The sequence below is a fragment of the Bufo gargarizans genome, chromosome 11, assembly GCF_014858855.1.
Source record: "Bufo gargarizans isolate SCDJY-AF-19 chromosome 11, ASM1485885v1, whole genome shotgun sequence".
Lineage (NCBI taxonomy): Eukaryota > Metazoa > Chordata > Amphibia > Anura > Bufonidae > Bufo > Bufo gargarizans.
This window is the reverse complement of record NC_058090.1, coordinates 36,146,728-36,167,925: the sequence shown is the minus strand read 5'-3', so window position 1 is coordinate 36,167,925 and position 21,198 is coordinate 36,146,728. Positions and strand designations below refer to the sequence as shown.

At 45.7% G+C, this 21,198-nt stretch overlaps 1 protein-coding gene across 2 annotated transcripts; it reads left to right on the top strand.

Annotated features, from left to right (window-relative positions):
- The first annotated feature begins 353 nt into the window (after positions 1–353).
- Positions 354–21,084, top strand: DLGAP5 (DLG associated protein 5). 2 transcript variants are annotated; one of them, XM_044272044.1, is made up of 19 exons: positions 354–462; positions 3,832–4,093; positions 5,480–5,685; positions 6,359–6,436; positions 6,521–6,611; positions 6,868–6,936; positions 8,082–8,146; positions 9,100–9,353; positions 9,444–9,571; positions 9,650–9,779; positions 10,130–10,215; positions 11,893–12,053; positions 14,722–14,814; positions 15,459–15,681; positions 15,791–15,977; positions 17,995–18,055; positions 18,168–18,420; positions 19,537–19,592; positions 20,643–21,084. In XM_044272044.1, exons 2-19 carry the CDS (start codon positions 3,856–3,858, stop codon positions 20,718–20,720), a joined length of 2,457 nt encoding a protein of 818 aa, XP_044127979.1. In that variant the 5' UTR covers positions 354–462; positions 3,832–3,855; the 3' UTR covers positions 20,721–21,084. The 2 variants fall into 2 exon arrangements, with proteins under 2 accessions (XP_044127979.1, XP_044127978.1); XM_044272043.1 differs by having other exon boundaries at positions 10,118–10,215.
- Positions 21,085–21,198: the final 114 nt, after the last annotated feature.

The following is a 21,198-nucleotide window of genomic DNA, read 5'->3' as shown; positions in this document are numbered from 1 at the left end:
CTCAAATCACGGACATGCGGAGCAGAAGCGCGGATCGATGGTGTTTCTGTCCCTGCCTGCGCACCGCAAAAAAATAGAACTTGCACGGATCACTGACCCATTCAACCCCTTTAATCAATGTTGCTCTTTTTCCACAAGAGTGATGACGTCAGTGGGCACGTCAATGTAAACAAGAACAGAACGTAAAATGCAGCAGGCGGCGCTGCACGACAAGCACTTCCAGTCCCTGCAAACAGCGCATGCGCACTGCGCTACTACCGTCACCAGTAGCCAGCACGACGCATGCGTCGGTCCTGCGGAACCCCGCCCACTGACGGCGCGACGCACGTTTGAAAAGCAAATACTGGTGGCTGCGGCTCAGCCAATCAGAAAGCTGCAGTCCGTCCAATGGAGGAGCGCTTCCGCAGATTTGAATTGTGAGAGTGCGGGAGCTGCGGAGGACGCTCGGTCTTGGTGTGTGCGGTGAGTGCGGTCGGTATGCACCGGTACGGCCCGGGAATCTATGCTGCAGACGTGACCGCCTATTAGGACGCAATGCAGACGTGCAGCGTTTGCCTGCTAATCAATGCTGTTGTCAGCTCCCAGTCACATGTTCTGCTGCTGCTTCTCCTCCGCCCCTGGTTTTCTGAGGTTATGTCGCAGGGCTGAAGCAGATGCCGGACTGTCGGATATTCTGAATTATCAGGCCAGCCCATTAGAGGGGTGCTCCCACTGACAGCACGTCACCTAGTCACAGGATTCGTAAACATGTGTCAGCTGGGACCCCCCCATACCTAGTACATGCACACCATAAGGGAATGGAGTGGGGGTCACACAGTACACTTGGGGGGCCCAGCAGATTAGTCAGCTATCCTACTGCTCTTTGGCTGATTGTATGTGAGTTTTGCTATGTGTAGTCCCTGACCAAGGGGGGGTCATTGTATCCGAGCCCTTCTGCATCCTCACTAAATGATGGGGTCCTCCCGCTGAGACCAGACATGGTAGACATTGGGCATCCATGACGCCTCCGCCTTGATGGAGGAATGCAGCCTTCAATGGTGAGGGGCAACTAGACCCTGCCCAGATGTCAGGGGACAGTTCCTGCCTGGAGTCTTGAAGGCATATTTGGGACCCCCGCCCCCCCCCCCCATAAAACGAGACCTCAATCTGCTTCGGTTCCCTGTAATGCAAGAACTGCAGTGGCGGTCAGCTGATCGCTCCCGATCCAGTGCTTGTTGCCCCTGGGGGGGGGGGGGGGGGGGGATTCAGCTGGCTGCACTCATAATATCCCTCCATGTGCAATAAGCTTGTGCAGAGTGCTGACTGCGCAGGCGTGAGACAAGACCAGCAGTGTGGCCGCAGAGGATTTCATGAAGTACTTGTTAGCATAGAAAGCTGAAGGAGGCGGGGAGGAGCGGGGCTCCATGTAGATGGGGGTGCCTTGGCACCCTTTAGTCTGGTTACCCCTTTTTAACTAATTTGCATACGGTTCAATAGTCGTTGAGGAAAATAAACAAAGGGACCAAAAGGTGTGTTTGTAATAGTCTGTCACCTAGGACGTCTTTAATGTGACAAAATGACGATAAAAACAGGAGCTGGGGCGCTGATCACATCAAAGGGAATTTAATGATAAGACATAAAGGGTTAACAAAACAGAAATGCGTTTTGGATTTGGTCCTCTTCCTTCCTTGTGGGGAATCACAAATGGTGGCAGAAGCAGCCAGAGAAGCTCATCTTCCACATGGTCTGTCATGTTCTCTTCACCTGCTGGAGCCCCAGTGATTGGACGTGACCTGTGGATATGTCTGGATTGCTGTTAGTTGGAAGGCCCCTTTATGATGATAAAGGTAGTCATTAGGTCCAGTTTTCTTCTAGAAAGCACTGAACCTGAAGGGTATGAGGCACGGACATGTACACTCCTCAACATTGAGACTGCAGCACAAGAAGGACGAGCGGTAAGGTTCTGCACATCGAGGAAGTAGCTGATGTCGGTTTAGATCTGAGATGATCACATTTTCAAGCACCTAGCTCCAATCTGTGGTATGTGGGAGGAGCATAAAAGCCAGATGTGGGATGATTGTGCGATACCTCCTGTTCGTCGATGTGCAGTTAACATAAGCGGAGAGGGACAGAATCTTTGTACTGAGAGACCTTGGTTTATCACTCCGGCAGATTGCTTCACGCCTAGGCTGAGATAACGGCACTGATCAACGTTGCGAATCCCGGTGGTTGGGAGCATGACAAAAACTGGACTGACAGCAAGAGGAGCACAGAGGGGAACCTCTGCATGGACGGATCGTCTGGTTAGGCTACTTTCACATTTGCGTTCAGAGCTGATCCGTCTGCATTATATTGTAAAATAAATTCTAAGTGTGAAAGTAGCTTCAGACGGATCCGTCCAGACTTGACATTGAAAGTCAATGGGGGACGGATCCGCCCCCGTTGACTTACATTGTAAGTCTGGACGGATCCGTTTGCCTCCGCACGGCCAGGCGGACGCCCAAACACTGCAAGCAGCGTTCAGGTGTCCGCCTGCTGAGCGGAGCCCAAACGCTGCCAGACTGAGGCATTCTGAGCGGATCCGCGTCCACTCAGAATGCATTAGGGCTGGACGGATGCGTTCGGGGCCGCTTGTGAGAGCCTTTAAACGGAACTCGCAAGCGGAGCCCCGAACGCAAGTATGAAAGTAGCCTAAGAAGAATGATGCGTAGTGATCCATTCTGTACTGAAAGTGAAATTTTTGCCTTAGGCTTAGGATGTGACGTCCAAACGGCGTCTACACAAACAATTGTTCGTAAACAACATTGGTCTACGAGGCGCAAAAAAAACCAATTTCATACATATGCAAATTAACCTGAGATGAGTCCTGTCCCTGACTCATCTCAGGTTAATTTGCAGATGTATGAAATATTTTTTTTTTGTTACACAATAAAAGCACACAGAGCTATAGGGACTGGGTATTGCGGATGTGCTAGCAGCCATCTAGCAACCGATGTCCTCAGCCCTATACACAAAACCCCGGTGACAGGTTCCCTTTAAAAGGAACCTATCTCCTCTCAGATGATGGGGGCATATCGCTAGGATTACCGCTGGGACCCGCACCTATATCGAGAACTGAGCCCTGAAAGTTGAGGAGGGCGCATGCGCAGCTGCCCTCTATTAATTTTCCATGGGGCCGCCAAAAATAGCGCTGGCTTGGCTATTCCCGTCGGGCCCATAGAAGTGAATGGGAGCGTTGGACGGTCATGCTTGGTGCGCTCCCATTTACTTCTATCGGGAGAGCGCTTGTGGTGGCCGGACCGGAGTCCACTTTGAGGTTTTCTGCTCCCGATAAAGCTGGGACCCGCACCTTTTAAAACAATGGGGGCATATCCTAGCGATATGCACCCATTAATAACCCCATTAATAACATGCCAAGGTGTACAAGCGCATGTATTGCTGAAAGTGATGCTCATATTCCACACTGCATACATTGAGATGTTCTGACTGTTTATCTTCCCCCCCCCCCCCCCCCCCATCATTGTCATATTAACATGTCCCGATCCTGTTATTTCCATAATGCCACGACTTTTCCTTCTCTGTGCTACCATTTCAATGTTGTGTATTTATATACTTCTGAGGATACAAGATGCATCACTGGCCATGGGGGCAAATATTTTTCTGAACTTCCTTTGAGTGAATTGGTGGTGGCATCCTTTTCCCTTACATGAATAGGAGAGCGCCCCTCCTAATCATAGACTGTGCCTGGTATTGCATCTCCTCCCTATTATATGTGGACAGACCTGGAGGTATTTGTAGGGACAAAACAAGGAAAAAAAAAAAGTTTACTAAATCCGGACAATTTTCTTTTAGGTGAAAATAAAAAAAAACAACAAAATGGACGTGGACTCCCAGTTTGTCGGACGATATAAAAAGGACCTGAGCATAGAGAACTTGCGAGCCAAAGTGGCCCGTCGGAAATCCATTTCGCAGAAAGAGAACAGACACAAGGAGTTCAGAAAGAGCCGGGGCCTTTCTCTGGCCGACGTCAACATCTCTCTCGTGAAGGAGCAGGAGCTGACTGTCGTGGAGGAGGGGAACGAGTCCTGCCTGAAAGGACAGGAGAATAAGCCGGGTAAGAGGGGCAGTTATGTTCTCAAGCAGTGAGCGGCCGCCCACGATGACAGACTGGTGTGTTGTACGCTTCTCCGCACACTCCTGTAAGGCCTCATGCACACGACCGTATTTTGTTTCCGTGTCCGTTCTGTTTTTTTTTTTTTTGCGGATAGGATGCGGACCCATTCATTTCAATGGGTCTGCAAAAAAGTGGACAGCACACGGTGTGCTTTCCGCAGCAGTATGTCCATTCTGTTGCTCCGTCCAAAAAATTGGCCATGTCCTATTTTTTTTTTTTTCCTAGTTTGCGGACAAGGATAGGCATTATTACAATGGATCCGCGAAAAAAAAAAACGGATGCCATACGAAATGTCATCCATTTTTTTGGCGGACCGCAAAACACATACGGTCGTGTGCATGTAGCCTAAATGTAAGGTGCAGGCGGCTGAGCCTCTTGAGTTGTGATCACGCGGCCAACTCTTTTGGGGGGCAGCAGAAAGGTTGTCATTGACCGCACCATAGCTAGGCTGGAAGTTTAAAGGGGTATTCCTTTCTCCATGTCACTAGGATCTGTGGAGGTCTGACCTCCACGACTCCCACCAACATTGAGCCTGATTCACAGCTGCAGACCAGCACTGCGCCCCTTCATCCTCAGGAGGGGGTCCCAGGGATCAAAATCTCAGACAACCCCTTTAAAGGGGTTGTCCGGGTTCAGAGCTGACCCTGGACATGCCTCCATTTTCACCCAGGCAGCCCCTCTGACTTTAGCATCAGGGCAGTTCATGCTCGGTGCAGGGCAAAAACATTTTCAGGAGTTCCAGTGATGAACCGGGCTCTCCATGGGGCTGCCAGGTGACATCACCGGTACACTGATGGGTAGTCTTTAGCGCAGCCCTAGCCAGTAAAATGGCTAGGGCAGCGCTAAAGCATGCCCATCTGAGCCGGTGATGTCACCGAACACACTGCAGGCTGGAAGCTTCCGCCCGGCAGTGTGTTATTGTAAACAAAAGAGCCCTTGCCCTGCGCGTTCTAGCGCAGGGCAAAGGAGCGCATTGGAGCATGAGATGCTCCGTTGCTAACATCAGGGGGGCTGCCTGGGTGAAAATATGGGTATGTCCAGGTTCAGCTCTGAACCCGGACAACCCCTTTTAAGTGTTGTATTGTCATGATCTATCACAGCATCAACAAGAGCGCACCATTTTCCCTCCGTTTTTCATCCCTGGTGATAGTTGTCGCCATATCAAACCAAGTAGTGCTAAAGGGGGATCTGGAAATCCACTCTGAGCCCAGATCAGACTTTACCAAGGACCACTGTATGTTTGGCCCTTTCCATAGGGAAGTATTAGGCATATTGAAAAGTTTGATTACAGCCTTTAGTACTTACTCCGCTTTCTTCCATATGAAGGTAAAACTAGAGAGCAGATCATCAAAGAGGAGCGCCATGCGATGCTGCAGCGCTTCAAAGAGGAAAAACAACTGCGCAAACTAAAAGAGCAACGAGAAAAACTCAGCAAGGGTGTCTTTAGATGTGGGATCTACAAGCCAGAAGGGTCGCTGATTCCTGTCTTCACAACAAATCAGACTGCTGCAAAAGTGAAACAGAAAGAGAAGGTGAGCAATGTGAGATACTGAGCCCCTCATTTAGTGAGGGAGAACCTTGCACGTTGAAATATTTGAAAAGTATTACGGCCAGTTCTGTGTAAGTATGGCCCCTTTCACACTGCATTTTAGTAGTGTTGAGCAAACTTGTGTTTTGTGTTTTTCGGCGTCTAAAATTAGGGTTATCGAAGAATCGTGTTATGGATTCCGCTACCACGGACTATAACGGAATTTAGAATCCAAGTAAGCTCCTGGAGGTGTAGGTCAAATGGATCCATAGGGCCTTTGTTCACCAGATGGAGGCCCTTGTGGCATACGTTGGGGTTAAAGGGGTATTCCCATCTGGGACATTGATGACCTATCGCTAGGATATGGCATCAATGTCAGGTGTTGGTCCCACCTCTGGGACCTGCTCTTGTCTCCAGAACGGGGCCCCAGAAGAGAAAGAGGGCACACTGTGCACACGCATCGTTCTCCCCTTTCAACGCTATGGGAGTTTGAAAATGGCCAAGCATGTGGGTGCCTCCTCTGGGACCGACTGTCAGCTATCTGACATTGATGGCATAGCCCAACGATATGCCACCAGTGTGTGAGTTAAAGGGGTCACCTCATCTTTCAGGCTGGATAACAAATACTAAAGTATATTTTTTTTTTTTTTTTTTTTTTTTTTTTTTTTAAAACCTAGCCCCCCGCACCCAGCATACCAAGAGTTACACGGTCTACCCTGAAAGTGGACCCTCCGGCCAACAAGACCCGGGCTCAGGTAATCCCAGTAGGGTTCTTCCTGCTTAAGATGTCTTCCTTTTTATATAGCTAGATGATGGGAGTAACACCTAAACATTGACAGGTAAACGTGCTGACCAACAAAGCCCCTGTTGATCGCCCAATTCCGAGAGGCCGCGGACAGACATCAGTGGCAAAGAAGAACGAAAGTAAAGGTAAGTGAGCGAAAAGAAGACTTATATGGCTTGATATACTGACTGTAAGAGGCTGTGTACGGTGTTGGTCCAGCACAGGATTGCGGAGCAGTTATTTGATGCCACCTACACTCGGCTGTTTGCATTGTAAACACTGGGGACAACGCAGCAATTCACGTACTTTAAATCCACCGGTGTCCTTTATTATGGTATTAGGACCACACGCTATATTCCTGCAGAATTATGTTAAGTGACAGAATTGATGCTGCCTTTTCAGTTTCCGGTATCCTATCTGCAAGAATGACCAGATCCACTGCCGTTAAAGCCCCCCTGAAAAATCCCTCAGGTAATCAATATTAATTTAGTTAAAGTGACTGGTTTACATACGTGCACTGAAGAGAAGGTGTGAGTAGATAGAAGAATAAGGGGCCTGGGGCCCAATGCCACATGTATGAAGCCACTGACATGTTGGTGAATCTGGGGAAGGGACAGGCGTGCACACTGCACTATTAATAATTTGGACCCATTGTCTTATCAGTGAGATAAGAAACGGGATCGAATACATTCAAAATCGTTAAAAGTTCTTCAAAAATATCTTTCCCTTTTTATAAGGGATGATATAGGGGAAAAAACACTAAGGTCATTGCTCTGACTGTAGGTAAGGATATTAAGTGTCCTTAAAGGGAACCTGTCACCGGGATTTTGTGTATAGAGCTGAGGACATGGGTTGCTAGCACATCCGCAATACCCAGTCCCCATAGCCCTGTGTGCTTTTATTGTGTAAAAAAAACAACGATTTGATGCATATGCAAATTAACATAGAGTCATATCTTACTTGTGACCAGAGAAGAGTCATATTTTCAAGCTCTGACTCATCTCCGGTTAATTTGCATATGTATCAAATCGGGTTTTTTACACAATAAAAGCACACAGAGCTATGGTGACCGGGTATTGCGGATGTGCTAGCGGCCATCTAGCAACTTATGTACTCAGCTCTATACCCAAAATCCCGGTGACAGGTTCCCTTTAAAGGGGTTGTCTCACTTCAGCAAATGGCATTTATCATGTAGAGAGAGTTACTACAAGCCACTTACTAATGTATTGTGATTGTCCATATTGCTTCCTTTGCTGGATAGATTCATTTTTCCATCACATTATACACTGCTTGTATCCAGGGGTTACGACCACAGCTGCACATGCTCCGATTTCTCCCCCCCCCCCCCCCCCCCTTGACCCATGTTCAGTGCAAAACCACTGATGTGTGTGGGTTCTGCTTGCAAATTCAGGTGTTTATTGGGGGGTGCGGAGAGGAGATCTGAGGCAATTAACCGATTGACCCAGGGTTGCATTTTAAAAGGGGGTTATCACTGAGATGACCCTTTCCAGAAATTATAATTTTACCACTATGTGAAAGATCTGCTGATGTGTGACCGTCTGACGTTCCTTTCCCCCCCCCCCCCCCCATTCATTTCTATACTGTTATTTCTGCAGCCGTGAAACCACAAAAGAAGCCTTTAAGGGAGATCAGCCCCGAAATGGTGATGGATAAGACAGAGGTGAGACAATCAAGTGTTTTGAAGGACCCTTGTTTAAGGGGTTTGCTGAAATGCCAGAAACCGCTCATGGACAAGAGTACATTTTTATTTAATTTTTTTTTTGTTAAACCTGGACAACCCCTTTGGAGTTGTCTGCTGCTAGGCAGACCTTCCCTCTAGTGGTTGTAATCTGGGGCCAATAACACCCCCCCTCCACCCTCGGAGCAGTTTGCTGTCCCGCGCCTCTACCCTGTTTCTGCAAGATCAGGACGTTGGCTTGGTCCCATGACTCTTGGGGCAATGTGCAAGAACTGTGCCTCGCTGCTAGGATTGTTGGCACAGGTTATGACCATTGAGGTTGTCAGTCCCTATAATGTTGTTGTTTGCCTACAATATCTTAATTTGCAATCTCGTCTAATATATTGTTACACAGCTAGTTTGTAGGCCTCTGTGTTCCCACGGTTACAGACTACAAACTAATTGTTTGTAGTCTGACCCTGTAGTCGTAATCCTTTCCCTCTATCTCCTAGTCCTTGCTGATAGATTAATAATCAGACAGGTTGTCCTGTTTCAGTGCACTCATCTCCTCTCCACAAAATAAGTGGTGTCTCTTTGTGAGGGATCAGACTGCTGGGGCCCCCAGTGATCACAAATACAATGGTCCCTGGTTTAAATGGAATCGCAGATGAGCAGGTAGCTCTGCTGCTCCGTTTGAGACTGGCATACATGGCCCCAATTACAGGAGATCAACTCTTTCTGGCAGCTCCATAGAGTGGAATGGAGCAGCGGTATGCATGTATGTTAGCCACCCCATTGGAATGGGGGAACACAGACCCCCTCTTCACTATTGCAGCAGTGCTCCTGAATTTGAATCTGATTACGTGACTTTAGAATTGTAGTCTTTGACGTTTTGTATCTTTGGTCCCAGTGAATATAAACCAGTACCCTGTGGCTTTTTTCTGATATCTTCATAGCCTCCTGTCAGTGATCATTCGAATGAGAGAGTGCAAGAGCCAGAGCCTGTCCTCAAAGACGCCCATGTAGAAAGTGAGACGTTGCCAGAGACCTTGCCTGAGAAACCTGAAAGAAAGCCATCCTTTGCTCCGAAGAACTTTGTCTTTCAGCCTTTAGATGGCTTGTCTACGTTTCAGTTTCAACCCATGACCCCTAACAGGGCCAATGCGTTTCTGCTCCCTACTTTTACCTGGAGCCCCCTGGATGGTAACAGGTAATGCTTTGTAGGATCCTGTATCCCTAGTGTCCTTACATTGGGTGGGACCTGTAGTGGTTAGTGACGCTTTTTGTATCATCGCTGTAGAGCCTTTGTGGTTACACGAGACCATAACAAAGAACATGAGGAAGATCTTCAGTCTCCAACTGAACCATCACAGACAGCCACAGAAGTAAAGCTGGAAGCAGACTTAAATGCTTTACCCCAGGATGCAGGTACTCCAGCGCAGAAGACACACATGTAGGGTAGAAATGGCATAAAAATGTTCTCACGCTGCTTTTTCTCAATTTTAGAATGTGCAAGCAATGCCAATTCTTCCCCACAAACCAGTCCTGCAGTGACCCCTCCGCCTTGTGAGCCAAGCACAGAGGATAACAAGACCACACAACCCGAAGAAGCTCCTCATGACGTGCCATACTTCAGGTTAGAGTCACTGCCACGCGTTTAAAAGTTGATTGCCACCTGACTATGCTACCCTACGTAATAGCAGCATGCTACAGGGACAGGTCCTTTTTCAGATACTCCAAAAAGATAAAAATATATATATTTTTTTTACTTGGTTATACGACCGCTATTGGGTGATTAAAGGGGTTGGCCACTGCAATCTTAAGTTTATATGTGCTGTACTTATTCCTGTATATATTTGGTACATAACTCCCATGGAAAATGGGCCTCTTGTGAAGGTCTCCTTATTCTCCTAAATGCTCTTCTAGAAGGCACCTTGTACCCTTATTTCAGGGTCTTTGTAATCATTGCTGCAGTTTTTATCGTAGGAGCATCTTGAAGTCTGAAATTCAGCGGCTGACGTTGTTGTGTATTGACTGGGATAAGAGGATTGAAATGGATATTCCAGAAGATGGTAAAAGAAAAATTACTATGTTACTGTGACATCTGTGCAGCTCCTGTACTTAACATAGATGTGATTGTGACTGTTCTCTCTGCTGTCCCCCCTAACTTCTGTGTATTGAGATGGTAGCAGGGAGGTTAAAAACTTCAGATCGGCTTGTAGAGAGGGATGAAAGCATCCAAGTCTTTAGAGGCTGTGTTCCTGCCATCTCTGAAGGTGGCCAGAAACATTCAGTAGCTTCCAGCTATCTCTCCCGACTTCCCGGCGCCGTCCCCCCCCCCCCTCTTATTTACCAGGAGAACAAAAGACTCCTGCAAAAAAATTCACTTCGCCTGATGCCTTCTTTCCCCTCACAAACTGTTGGGCGCTCCCCATAAACATTAGCCTGTCACCGTTCTGAGGGTTCACCTGACAATACGCTGTATATTAGGGGCGTTAAATCGGTGTACATAGAGGAAAAGTTCCATGGCAGACTCTGCAGGGGCGGTAGATGGAAATGACACTCTCTGTGGCATCCACTGTCCATCAGCACAAGGGGAATAGGAACTGGATGGAGGATAACTAGCAGAGCGCTGGGACCCCTACCGGCAGCCTTCCAAGGACAGCGCCGTACATCTTATAGTGGCAGAGCTGCAACTAGGCCATTTCACCAGTGTACAGTGATGTCACTGGCCTAGGAATAGGCTGTAGCGCTCAAGGCCTCTTCTAACCGATGATCAGCAGGGTTCCTGAGTGACGCACCCCTGCAGATCTGATTATGATGACCGATCCTGAGGATGTCCTATCTTATCCTGGATAACCCCTTTAAAAACTTGGCACAATCCCTTTAGGCTGGGTTCAGACCTGAGCGTTCGGGATGGAGCGCTCTTTATGCGTGATTCTATGAGCGTTTACAGACGTGGCTCCGGAACAAGCGAACGCCCATTGTCGCGCGTTCCCGATGAAGTCTATGTACGGGAACGCGCGACAAGACGCCCCAAAGAAGCTCCTGTACTTCTTGAGACGTTTTACAGCGCGATCGTACGCGCTGTAAAACGCTCAGGTGAGAACCATTCCCATAAGGAATCATTGGTTCTTGCCTGTTGAGCGTTTTACAGCGCGTAGGAACGCGCTGTAAAACGCTCAGGTCTGAACCCAGCCTTAAAGGGGTTCTGCACTTTCAATTAACTGATGATCTATCCTCTGGATAGATCATCAGCTTCTGATCGGCGGGGGTCCGACACCCGGGACCCCCGCCGATCAGCTGTTTGAGAAGGCAGCGGCGCTCCAGCAGCGCCACGGCCTTCTCACTGTTTACCGCCGGGCCGCCCGCCCACTGACGTCACGACTTGTATCAACTAGAGTGGGCGCGGCTAAGCTCCATTCAAGTGAACAGAGCTTAGCCGCGCCCACTCTAGTTGATACAAGTCGTGACGTCAGTGGGCGGGCGGCCCGGCGGTAAACAGTGAGAAGGCAGCGGCGCTGCTGGAGCGCCGCTGCCTTCTCAAACAGCTGATCGGCGGGGGTCCCGGGTGTCGGACCCCCGCCGATCAGAAGCTGATGATCTATCCAGAGGATAGATCATCAGTTAATTGAAAGTGCAGAACCCCTTTAAGGCTAAGGATGTACACCCGATCCGTGAATATGGGATTATTTCTTTATATTGGAATATTTTGCAATATGTCCCCTTTGTATTTTATTTTTTTTAAGCCAAAGACCAGATCAGAACCACAGTTGGACAAACAAGACTACTTATGACTGAACGGTTTAAGCAGTTTGAGGGCCTGGTTGACAACTGCGAATTTAAGCGGGGAGAGAAGGAGACAACGTGCACAGATCTTGATGGCTTTTGGGATATGGTAAATTTTCAGGTAGGTTCCTGCAAAAATGAGTTAGTTTTTTTAAAATCCAAACAGGTGTACATGGACTGTATGTCTCTCTGCATACGATGCATGCTGGAAAAAATGGCTGATCCACCCTGGCCTGCATACAGCCGTCTATAATTCCATCTACAGCTATATCTAAAAAACATGATTAGTACATCCATATACTTTACAGATAATTGCTGAAGTGCCATTTAGGCCGAATGCACACGGCCGTGAGCGGTCCGTGGTATCCCGGCCTGGATTCCTGCTGAGAGCAGGAGCGCACGGCGTCATGGGTTGCTATGACGCCGTGCGCTTCATGCCGCGGGTGCACTACAGTAATACACTCCTATGATCTATACGTGGGCATTAGGCCTAACCTGAATGTATGTGACTACATTGTCAGCAGACGAGGAAAAGTCCCACAGTCCTGAAATCTAATGGAAAATGCATAACATTTAATCCTATTTCACAATGTCCTGCATTTCCTGTAATATTTGGACAATACAGGTGAAACTTGAAAAATTAGAATATCGTGCCAAAGTTAATTTATTTCAGTAATGCAACTTAAAATTAATAAAAAGTTCAATATTCTAGGCTCAAAGTGTCACACTCTAGTCAGCTAATTAATCCATACCCCCTGAGCAAAGGCTACCTCAAAATTACGGCTTATGAAACCCCAAAGTCACAATCATCCAAATTATAACAAATAAAGGCTTGAAATATCTCGCTTTGCCTGTAATGAGTCTCATGTTAGTTTCACCTTTTAAGTTGCATTACTGAAATAAATGAACTTTGCACAATCAAATTTATTTGAGTTTCACCTGTATATCATTTTGGTTTTTATGCCTGAAAGCAGGGTGGATTTGATTTAAATCAAAATTATTTTAAATCACGATTCAAATCAGTTTTCTACATAAAGACTAATTCTTGCTGGTATGACTTATAATATGCAAGTAGATGAAGATTTTTAGAATAACCTTTCCTATTAGTTTGATTAGGTTGATTCTGCAGTCATAGGTTTGCAGAAGTTAGGATTAAGGTATTTTTCTCAACTCTGTTCATGTTATAACATTTTTTTGCTGTGAAGAAGAGGCCTGTGATCTCTGCTGAGTCAAATTCAGTTTTGAGAACTGCAAAAGTAAAGCAAGCACCTGTGATAATATCTTGTAGGCAGAGAAGCTGCCCAATAATCTTACCAAAACCTCTGGAAGAGCATGACATTGTGAATGGATTAATGGAATTTATTTACCAAAAAAATTACACATATAGAAACATAGAATGTGTCGGCAGATAAGAACCATTTGGCCCATCTAGTCTGCCCAATATACTGAATACTATGGATAGCCCTTGGCCCTATCTTATATGAAGGGTGGCCTTATGCCTATCCCATGCATGCTTAAACTCCTCCACTGTATTTGCAGCTACCACTTCTGCAGGAAGGCTATTCCATGCATCCACTACTCTCTCAGTAAAGTAATACTTCCTGATATTACTTTTAAACCTTTGCCCCTGTAATTTAAAACGATGTCCTCTTGTAGCAGTTTTTCTTCTTTTAAATATCCTCTCCTCTTTTACCTTGTTGATTCCCTTTATGTATTTAGCAGTTTCTATCATATCCCCTCTGTCTCGTCTTTCTTCCAAGCTATACATGTTAAGGTCCTTTTAATCTTTCCTGGTAAGTTTTATCCTGCAATCCATGTACCAGTTTAGTAGCTCTTCTCTGAACTCTCTCCAAAGTATCAATATCCTTCTGGAGATATGGTCTCCAGTACTGCGCACAATACTCCAAATGAGGTCTCACTAGTGCTCTGTAGAGCGGCATGAGCACCTCCCTCTGTCTACTGGTAATGCCTCCCCCTATACACCCAAGCATTCTGCTAGCATTTCCTGCTGCTCTGTGACATTGTCTGCCTACCTTTAAGTCTTCTCAAATAATGACCCCTAAATCCCTTTCCTCAGATACTGAGGTTAGGACTGTATCACTGATTTTATATTCTGCTCTTGGGTTTTTACGCCTCAGGTGCATTATCTTGCACTTATCAACATTACATTTTGGTTGCCAGATTTTTGACCATTCCTCTAGTTTTCCTAAGTCCTTTTTCCATTTGGTGTATCCCTCCAGGAACATCAACCCTGTTACCAATCTTTGTGTCATAAGCAAAAAGACACACCTTACCATCGAGGCCTTCTGCAATTTCGCTGATAAAGATATTAAACAATATGGGTCCCAGAACAGATCCCTGAGGTACCCCACTGGTAACAAGACCTTGCTCTGAATATACTCCATTGACTACAACCCTCTGTTGTCTGTCCCTCAGCCACTGCCTAATCCATTCAACAATATGGGAGTCCACGTACAGCCTTATTCTACATAATTAAAAAACTAATCTTTATTTCATGATGGAATAACCTTTGGATGGTAATATATTTTCCTCCAAAAAGCATTTTTATATTTAAAAAAATCCGATTTAAATTAAAAAAACAATTTTTTTTTCTTTAAATCATTGATTTTTATCCACCCTTCCTGAAAGATCTTTTTGGGGATGCATTACACCCATTGTCCGGCTTTTTTTATTTATTTTTCATCATACGGATCCAGCTTTGTCTTTCTATTATAACTTTATATAAGTGTATATTATATAACGTTACATTATAACTTATTCTTATTTAGATTGAAGATTTGAGTAAAAAGTTTTTTAATCTTGTAATACTGGAAGAAAACTCCTGGCAGCAGGATACAAGTCAGACTAAGAAATTTGTAAGGGTAAGTTACATCTGCTTTGGTAAATTCTAGCTTGCCTACCCCTCCTTTGCTACAATCTCTAGCTGGTATCGGCGGTGCAGTGTAATTACAGCTGTTCGTATCTTTCTGAGAATGTCATCAATATCCTGACACTGCACAAGCCCTTAAAGGAGTTATCGAGTAATGTATAATGATGACCCATTCTTAGGATGGGTCATCATCAGATCAGTGTGGTCCCCCCCGCCAGTCATTTGTTACGGGGAGCCACTACGCTCCACTGAACTCTGGTGAGCACGGGAGGCTCCCGGCATCTCCAGGGACATGGTATTAAAGCTCAGCCCCATTCATTTCAATGGGGCTGAGCTGTAACTAGGCCATGTGACCAATGTACGGTGACGTCACAGGACCTAGGAAGAGACCACAGTACTCATCGAGTGTCCAGCCTCTTCTAACAGCCGGGACCACCGCCGATCTGATATGAGGAAAGGTCATCAATATCCATTCCTAGATAACCCCTTTCACACAATCCCGTTACATGTACGTCATTAGCATTAAGGGGATGCATAGGGGTAGCTTGTCCCATGCTTTGGCGTTGAGAGGACATTTTGGGTATCTCTTGTACAGGTAGGTGAATTAACCCTTGTTTGTTTTTTTTCTCTTTGCAGAAAAAAATTGCTCCAGCTGCAACTGGGAAACAGAACCAAGGAGACAATGGGAGAGCCGCTGCTAGAGGGCGCCTTGCTGCTATCAAAGCTGCAATGAAAAATAGGATCAAAATGGAGGCTCCATGTGCTGAAGTAGAAGTTCCAGTTAACCCCATGCAAGTGGATCCAATCGTATTTGATGCTGGATTCTTTAGGATTGAAAGTCCTGCTAAGCTACCTGGCAGTAAGTTGCGAATACACAGGCTTGCATCTCTTGAAGTCCTTGGTCATGTTGATTCGTATGCGTCCCCCAGCAGCTTCAGCAATGTGAGTTGTGTGTTTTTGTTTTTTAGGTCTAAAAACTATTAAATGTTCTTCTCGGTTAAATACCCCAAAATCAACAAACAAAACTGTACAGAACTTGGCAACGCCAGTGCCCAATGGTATAGAAAACACAGCAGATCTCCAACACGAGAAGTCTCCAAGCCCTGTAAGGTCACCTGTAAGGAAAACCCTGTTTGGTGTGCCAGAAGAAGAAAGGTAATTGTCTACATGTTAAACCCATGTGCAAGATTTGCTGTAGACCTCTAAATCCAGTGCTGACCAAAGCATCACTACAGAAGTCCAGGGGCCTTCTCGCACTTAGCCACCCTATGTCTGTACATTTGTCAATCTTGCCTGTGTAGCTAGGTTAAGGCGGTAGCTCCAACTGGTCCACATCTGTCCATGCACTATTTAGGGTGGATTCACTTCTACCCAGAGGGATTTTGACCTCTTCAAAATCCAGTACGTAGCTTGCAGAAGAAACCACTGTGGTCTCTGCCGTGTGTTTTTAAAATACTTGGTGGCACGAAGTGCGGTGCGACCACCCATTTAAAACTGGAGGTGGCTTCAGTGCAGATTCATCGTGGTTTTCCGCACTGAAACCCGTGCCAATAAAATTGTCTGAGCATACCCAAACTTTACGCCATGGCCAAATCCACTGCAAAATCTGCATGTCTTATGTGATTTTAGATGTTTATTTCGGAACTTGCGGCGATTTGATATTTTGCTTTGCAAATGATGAAATAGGTGACAAATACAATGTCAAAATCAGACTTCCTGGCCCTTGAGCAAGATGATCCACTGAATGCAGCCAATCGTGCCATACACGTGTGGGTTCAGACAACCCAACTGCTCACATTTCCATCAGAAGTCTGAGAAATTTAGCTCAAACTATGGCTGACTGCAGACTTTCTGCAAACTTAGTCAGCTGACAGTGATCATTTTTAGATGGTTTTTATCCTATGTGCATATGTACATTTAAAGGGGTTGTCCGGGCCTTGAGAAAAAAAAACTGAGATGTCCAAGCATGGTGTATGAGTTATAAAAAATATATATTGCCTGCTCTGGTGTTATCATGATTCCTGCATCTCTGTCCCCATCTAGACAGAAGTGTCATGCCTGCACACATCACCACTGAAGCCACTAATTAGCCACCAGCGGGGAGTTGGCATTTCACGCTTCTGGCCAGGTGGGAACAGAGGAGCGCCACATCATGGGAAATTAAACAACCAGAGCTAATTTTATATATATATATATATATATATATATATATATATATATATATATATATATATATATATATATATATATATATATATATATATATATATATATATATATATATATAAATATTATATTTATTCAGGGTCTAGACAACCCCTTTAATTTGTGCTACTTCTTGATTGTAGCTAGCACAGTTCTGGCCCTATGGTTGCTTATCCCCCGCTGCTACCACTGTACAATAAAAATGCCAAATGCATGTCCATCCCTAGAATTATAGTCTCTAAATGCATGTCCAAGTTGCCTTACAGAAGTCAGAATCGGGTCCTGTTTATAGTTTGACTAGCATACTTCATAGGTAGACCTATCATCCTAATCCGCAATGGAATACAGTCGAATTAAATTGTTAGGGGATATTTACATGCAGCACATTTGTTGCCAAAACTTCCATTTATCTGAAAGTAGTGTCAGAAATTACTGCAACTCATCTGCCGCAGGTGAATTTAAAGAGGACCTTTCATCAGAAAAAAGTATGTAAACTGACTATACCGACGTGTAGAGCGACGCCCAGGGATCCCCCTGCACTTACTGTTATCCCCGGGTGCCGCTCCGTTCTCCCGGTTATAGCCTCCGGTATGTTCCTACTTAGGCCTCAACCAGGGGAACCTGCCGGCGTCTTTCTCCTATGCTGTAGCGCTGGCCAATCACAACGCTCAGCTCATAGCCTGGCTATGAGCTGAGCGCTACAGCATAGGAGAAAGAGACCGCGGCAGGTTCCCCTGGGTGGAGCCTAAGTAGGAACATACCGGAGGCTATAACCGGAGAGGCGCCAGGGGATAACAGTAAGTGCAGGGGGATCCCTGGGTGCCGCTCTACACGTCGGTATAGTCAGTTTACATACTTTTTCCTGGTGAAAGGTCCTCTTTAACCCTTAGAGATACTTGGACATTTTCTGACTTGACTTGCTCTATGGAGCGATGCATCAGTAACTTATTTTGCGCTGCCTCCTCAGTTTGCAGAACCAAGAACCGGACCCCGTCTTACAGTCTCTCCAGCATACAGAGGCGGATTCTGTGAGTTGCCATTCGTGATAATAGTTAAACCTCCTTTTTTTTTTTTTTTTTTTTTTTTTTTTTTATTGGTTATTTGTAGAATGGATTTCATGGTCTGCCTTGTTAATCACAGATTCCGGCAGAAGTCGACCTGACTATGTATCTAGCTCCGGCTCAGACACTCGGCTTGGGAGCAGAGGAGTCTCCGGCTGTCGTGACATGCTTGGGTCTTGATGCAAGTGAAACACAAGACGGATGTGACGCAGAGGCAAATAATGAGACAAGTCTGAGGGTCGATGACGTTTTCATGTGCAGTCCAGAAAAAGTTGAACCTGAAACGGAAGCCTCCTGTTTAGCGGAGACCTCTGAACCGAGGCCTGATGACGGTATGCATCCCCTAGTGGCCATAATGCATGTATTATTTGAAGAGCAGCTAAACCTGGTATAAAAGTGCAGCTTATACGTATATAGATGTTTCTGGAGGTTCTCAAACTGGAGAAATTAGGTTAATTAGTGATCTTCAGGAAAGGGAGATATGTTGTGTGTTTTCTAGCAGTAATCCAATTTAGAGGCATTCTCCAGGAATGAGTTTATACCTTCCTAAACAGAAGACTTGTACTTGCCTGCTCCCCACGACGGTGCCTTCATGTTCTGGTCCCTGCAGTGTTTACATCTGGCAGAGCATGGTCACACGCTCTGCTGCAGCCAATCACTGGCTTCAGCAGTGACATTCTGCTTGTGGCCATGGCATCTGTGAATCCAGTTATGGGCTGCAGTGAAGCATGTGGCCATGCAGTGCCAGATATAAACACTGCAGGGTCCAGAACATGGAGGTGGTGAGGAGCAGGTGAGTGAATCTTCTGTTTCAGGAGGCAGGCTACTGGCACTTATGAGATGCTTATTATTCCCAGAGAACCTCCTTCTAAGGCATTGTCCATGACTTCTAGTTGATGGCTTTAGGACAGGCCAACAATTTGTACCATCCCTACTAATCGGCAGAACTAAAGCCTGATTGAGCAAGCGATTGCCAGGAGGGAACGCTTCACGCCCAGCAATCGCTAGCTAGTGGAGTAGACCCCTGCTGTTAGATGCAGCTCATCCTCATCGTCACACAGGCATCTTCAAACTGCGGCCCTCCAGCTGTTGCAAAACTACAACTCCCAGCATGCCTGAACAGCCTACAGCAGGGCATTGCAGGAGTTGTAGTTTTACAACAGCTGGAGGGCCGCAGTTTGAGGATGCCTGGGACTCTAGTGGTTTGCCGGCATTAGACTGCACGATCTGCCGCTGGCAAGCGCTGATTTTTAAGCAAGCAATATGTTGACCTAGGCCGTATAATGTGGGTGCCTTTTCGCATCCATGCAAATACCACGCTGACCCTGGGTCTAATGACCTACACTAATCGCATCTATCATTTGAATCGCCAGTCCTAATCTTTAAACGGAATACCTGCAAGTGGTTTCTTTATGCAGTAAATGACTTTTTTTTTTCTTTTCTAATAGAAGTGAAGACCACCAGCGACCCACTTGACTTCCTTGGAAGCTGCACCCCTATTATGGTAGAGAAATGATTTCATTCCTCAGTAGATCTTTAGTTGTCAGCTGCTTGAGAAGATAATTATTACAGATGACATGACTTCTACAGCAGCGTTAGGGCGGCATCCCAAAGTTTTATGTATATATTGTGTCTGGCTGCCATTATGCTGTCCTGATATTTTATTATGTTCTACATTAAACATTCATATATTTATATTCATACCGTGTGGGTTTCTCTTTCCCTTCCTGAGTTTCCTTACAAGAAAAAAGATGTCTCACTGCAAACTGTTATGAAAAGGGTAGAAGATGTGCCATAAAGTTTTAGGGGGCGTTCCACCACCTGCCAGGAGATACTTGTTGGGCAACTTTCCTAGCTCTTAGATTAAAGGGCATGCGTGTGGTCAACTCTCTTCCTCTGCTACTATGCCCCCCAGTTTCTCATTCATAGATGGGACTGAAGGACCCCCAGCTTAGGCCTCATGCACGCAACCGTTGTGTTCCGTTCCGCAAAATGGGGTTCCGTTGTTCCGTGATTTGTTTCCGTGTGTCTTCCTTTATTTTTGGAGGATCACCAGACATGAAGGAAAGTTAGACTTCTTTTTTTTTTTTTTTAAGTCAAGTTTGCCATGCAAATGTTAGGGGAAAAAACGGACGTGGATGACAATCTTGTGTGCCTCCGCATTTTTTCACGGACCCATTGACTTGAATGGGTCCGACCCGTTTTCCGGACGCGGATGACAAACGGTGCATTAGCCGAGTTTTCAACGGACCCATTGAAAGTCAATGGGTCCGCAGAAAAACGGACGTGTGCATGAGGCCTTAGGGAGATGACAATCATTGGAATACCCCTTTTTAAACAGAATGATCAGCGTGTCTAATACAGCAAGAGAAATCAAATGGATTTGGCTTTTCCATTCCTGGCCTATGATGTGACCGAATCTAATAATTTGGGGCGTGACAGATGATGAATTATCAAACTGACAGTATACAAAGTGTGCAGGTGACAGGCAGAGATGTGTATGTACACAAGGAAGGGTCAGATTTTCTAACTGAAGTTACGGTATTCTTTGCAGGTAAAGCATGCACCCATGATGATCGAGTCTACCCAAGTGCTCACCGACTTAATGACGTTCTCACCGATGGAGCTGTGATCTGCTTTGCCATAAAGAATGCTTGTAGGACAGCAGCAACAGACTGGAAATCACGAGCCTCCCCTTCCGAACCTAATCTATACACTTTATGTTGTTGTTTTTATAGTATGACTTGCACCAGTGTTACTTTTATAAGCTGTTATGTACATCATGGAAGTGTTGCCGCACTACCTCTTCGCTATTCAGCCATTTACAAGACTGGCTCTGTATATAATGTTATTTTAGATATGTTTTAGCTCTTGTATTGCCTCTGTCCATTGTGAATTTTGCTGTAGAAAACAATGTATTTAAGAAGCCCACAAATCTAACTTTTGTATCCCTGAAATCAGCTGTAACAAACTGTAGTAAACTGCTTCAAACCATGTCTTTCTACTTGCCTGTCACATTTTATACTCCCACCCAGGTTAATAATATATATTACAGAAGTAGTTTTAGGAAATTGGAAAGCGTCCGTGTCTATATAGTGTTGCAGCTCCCA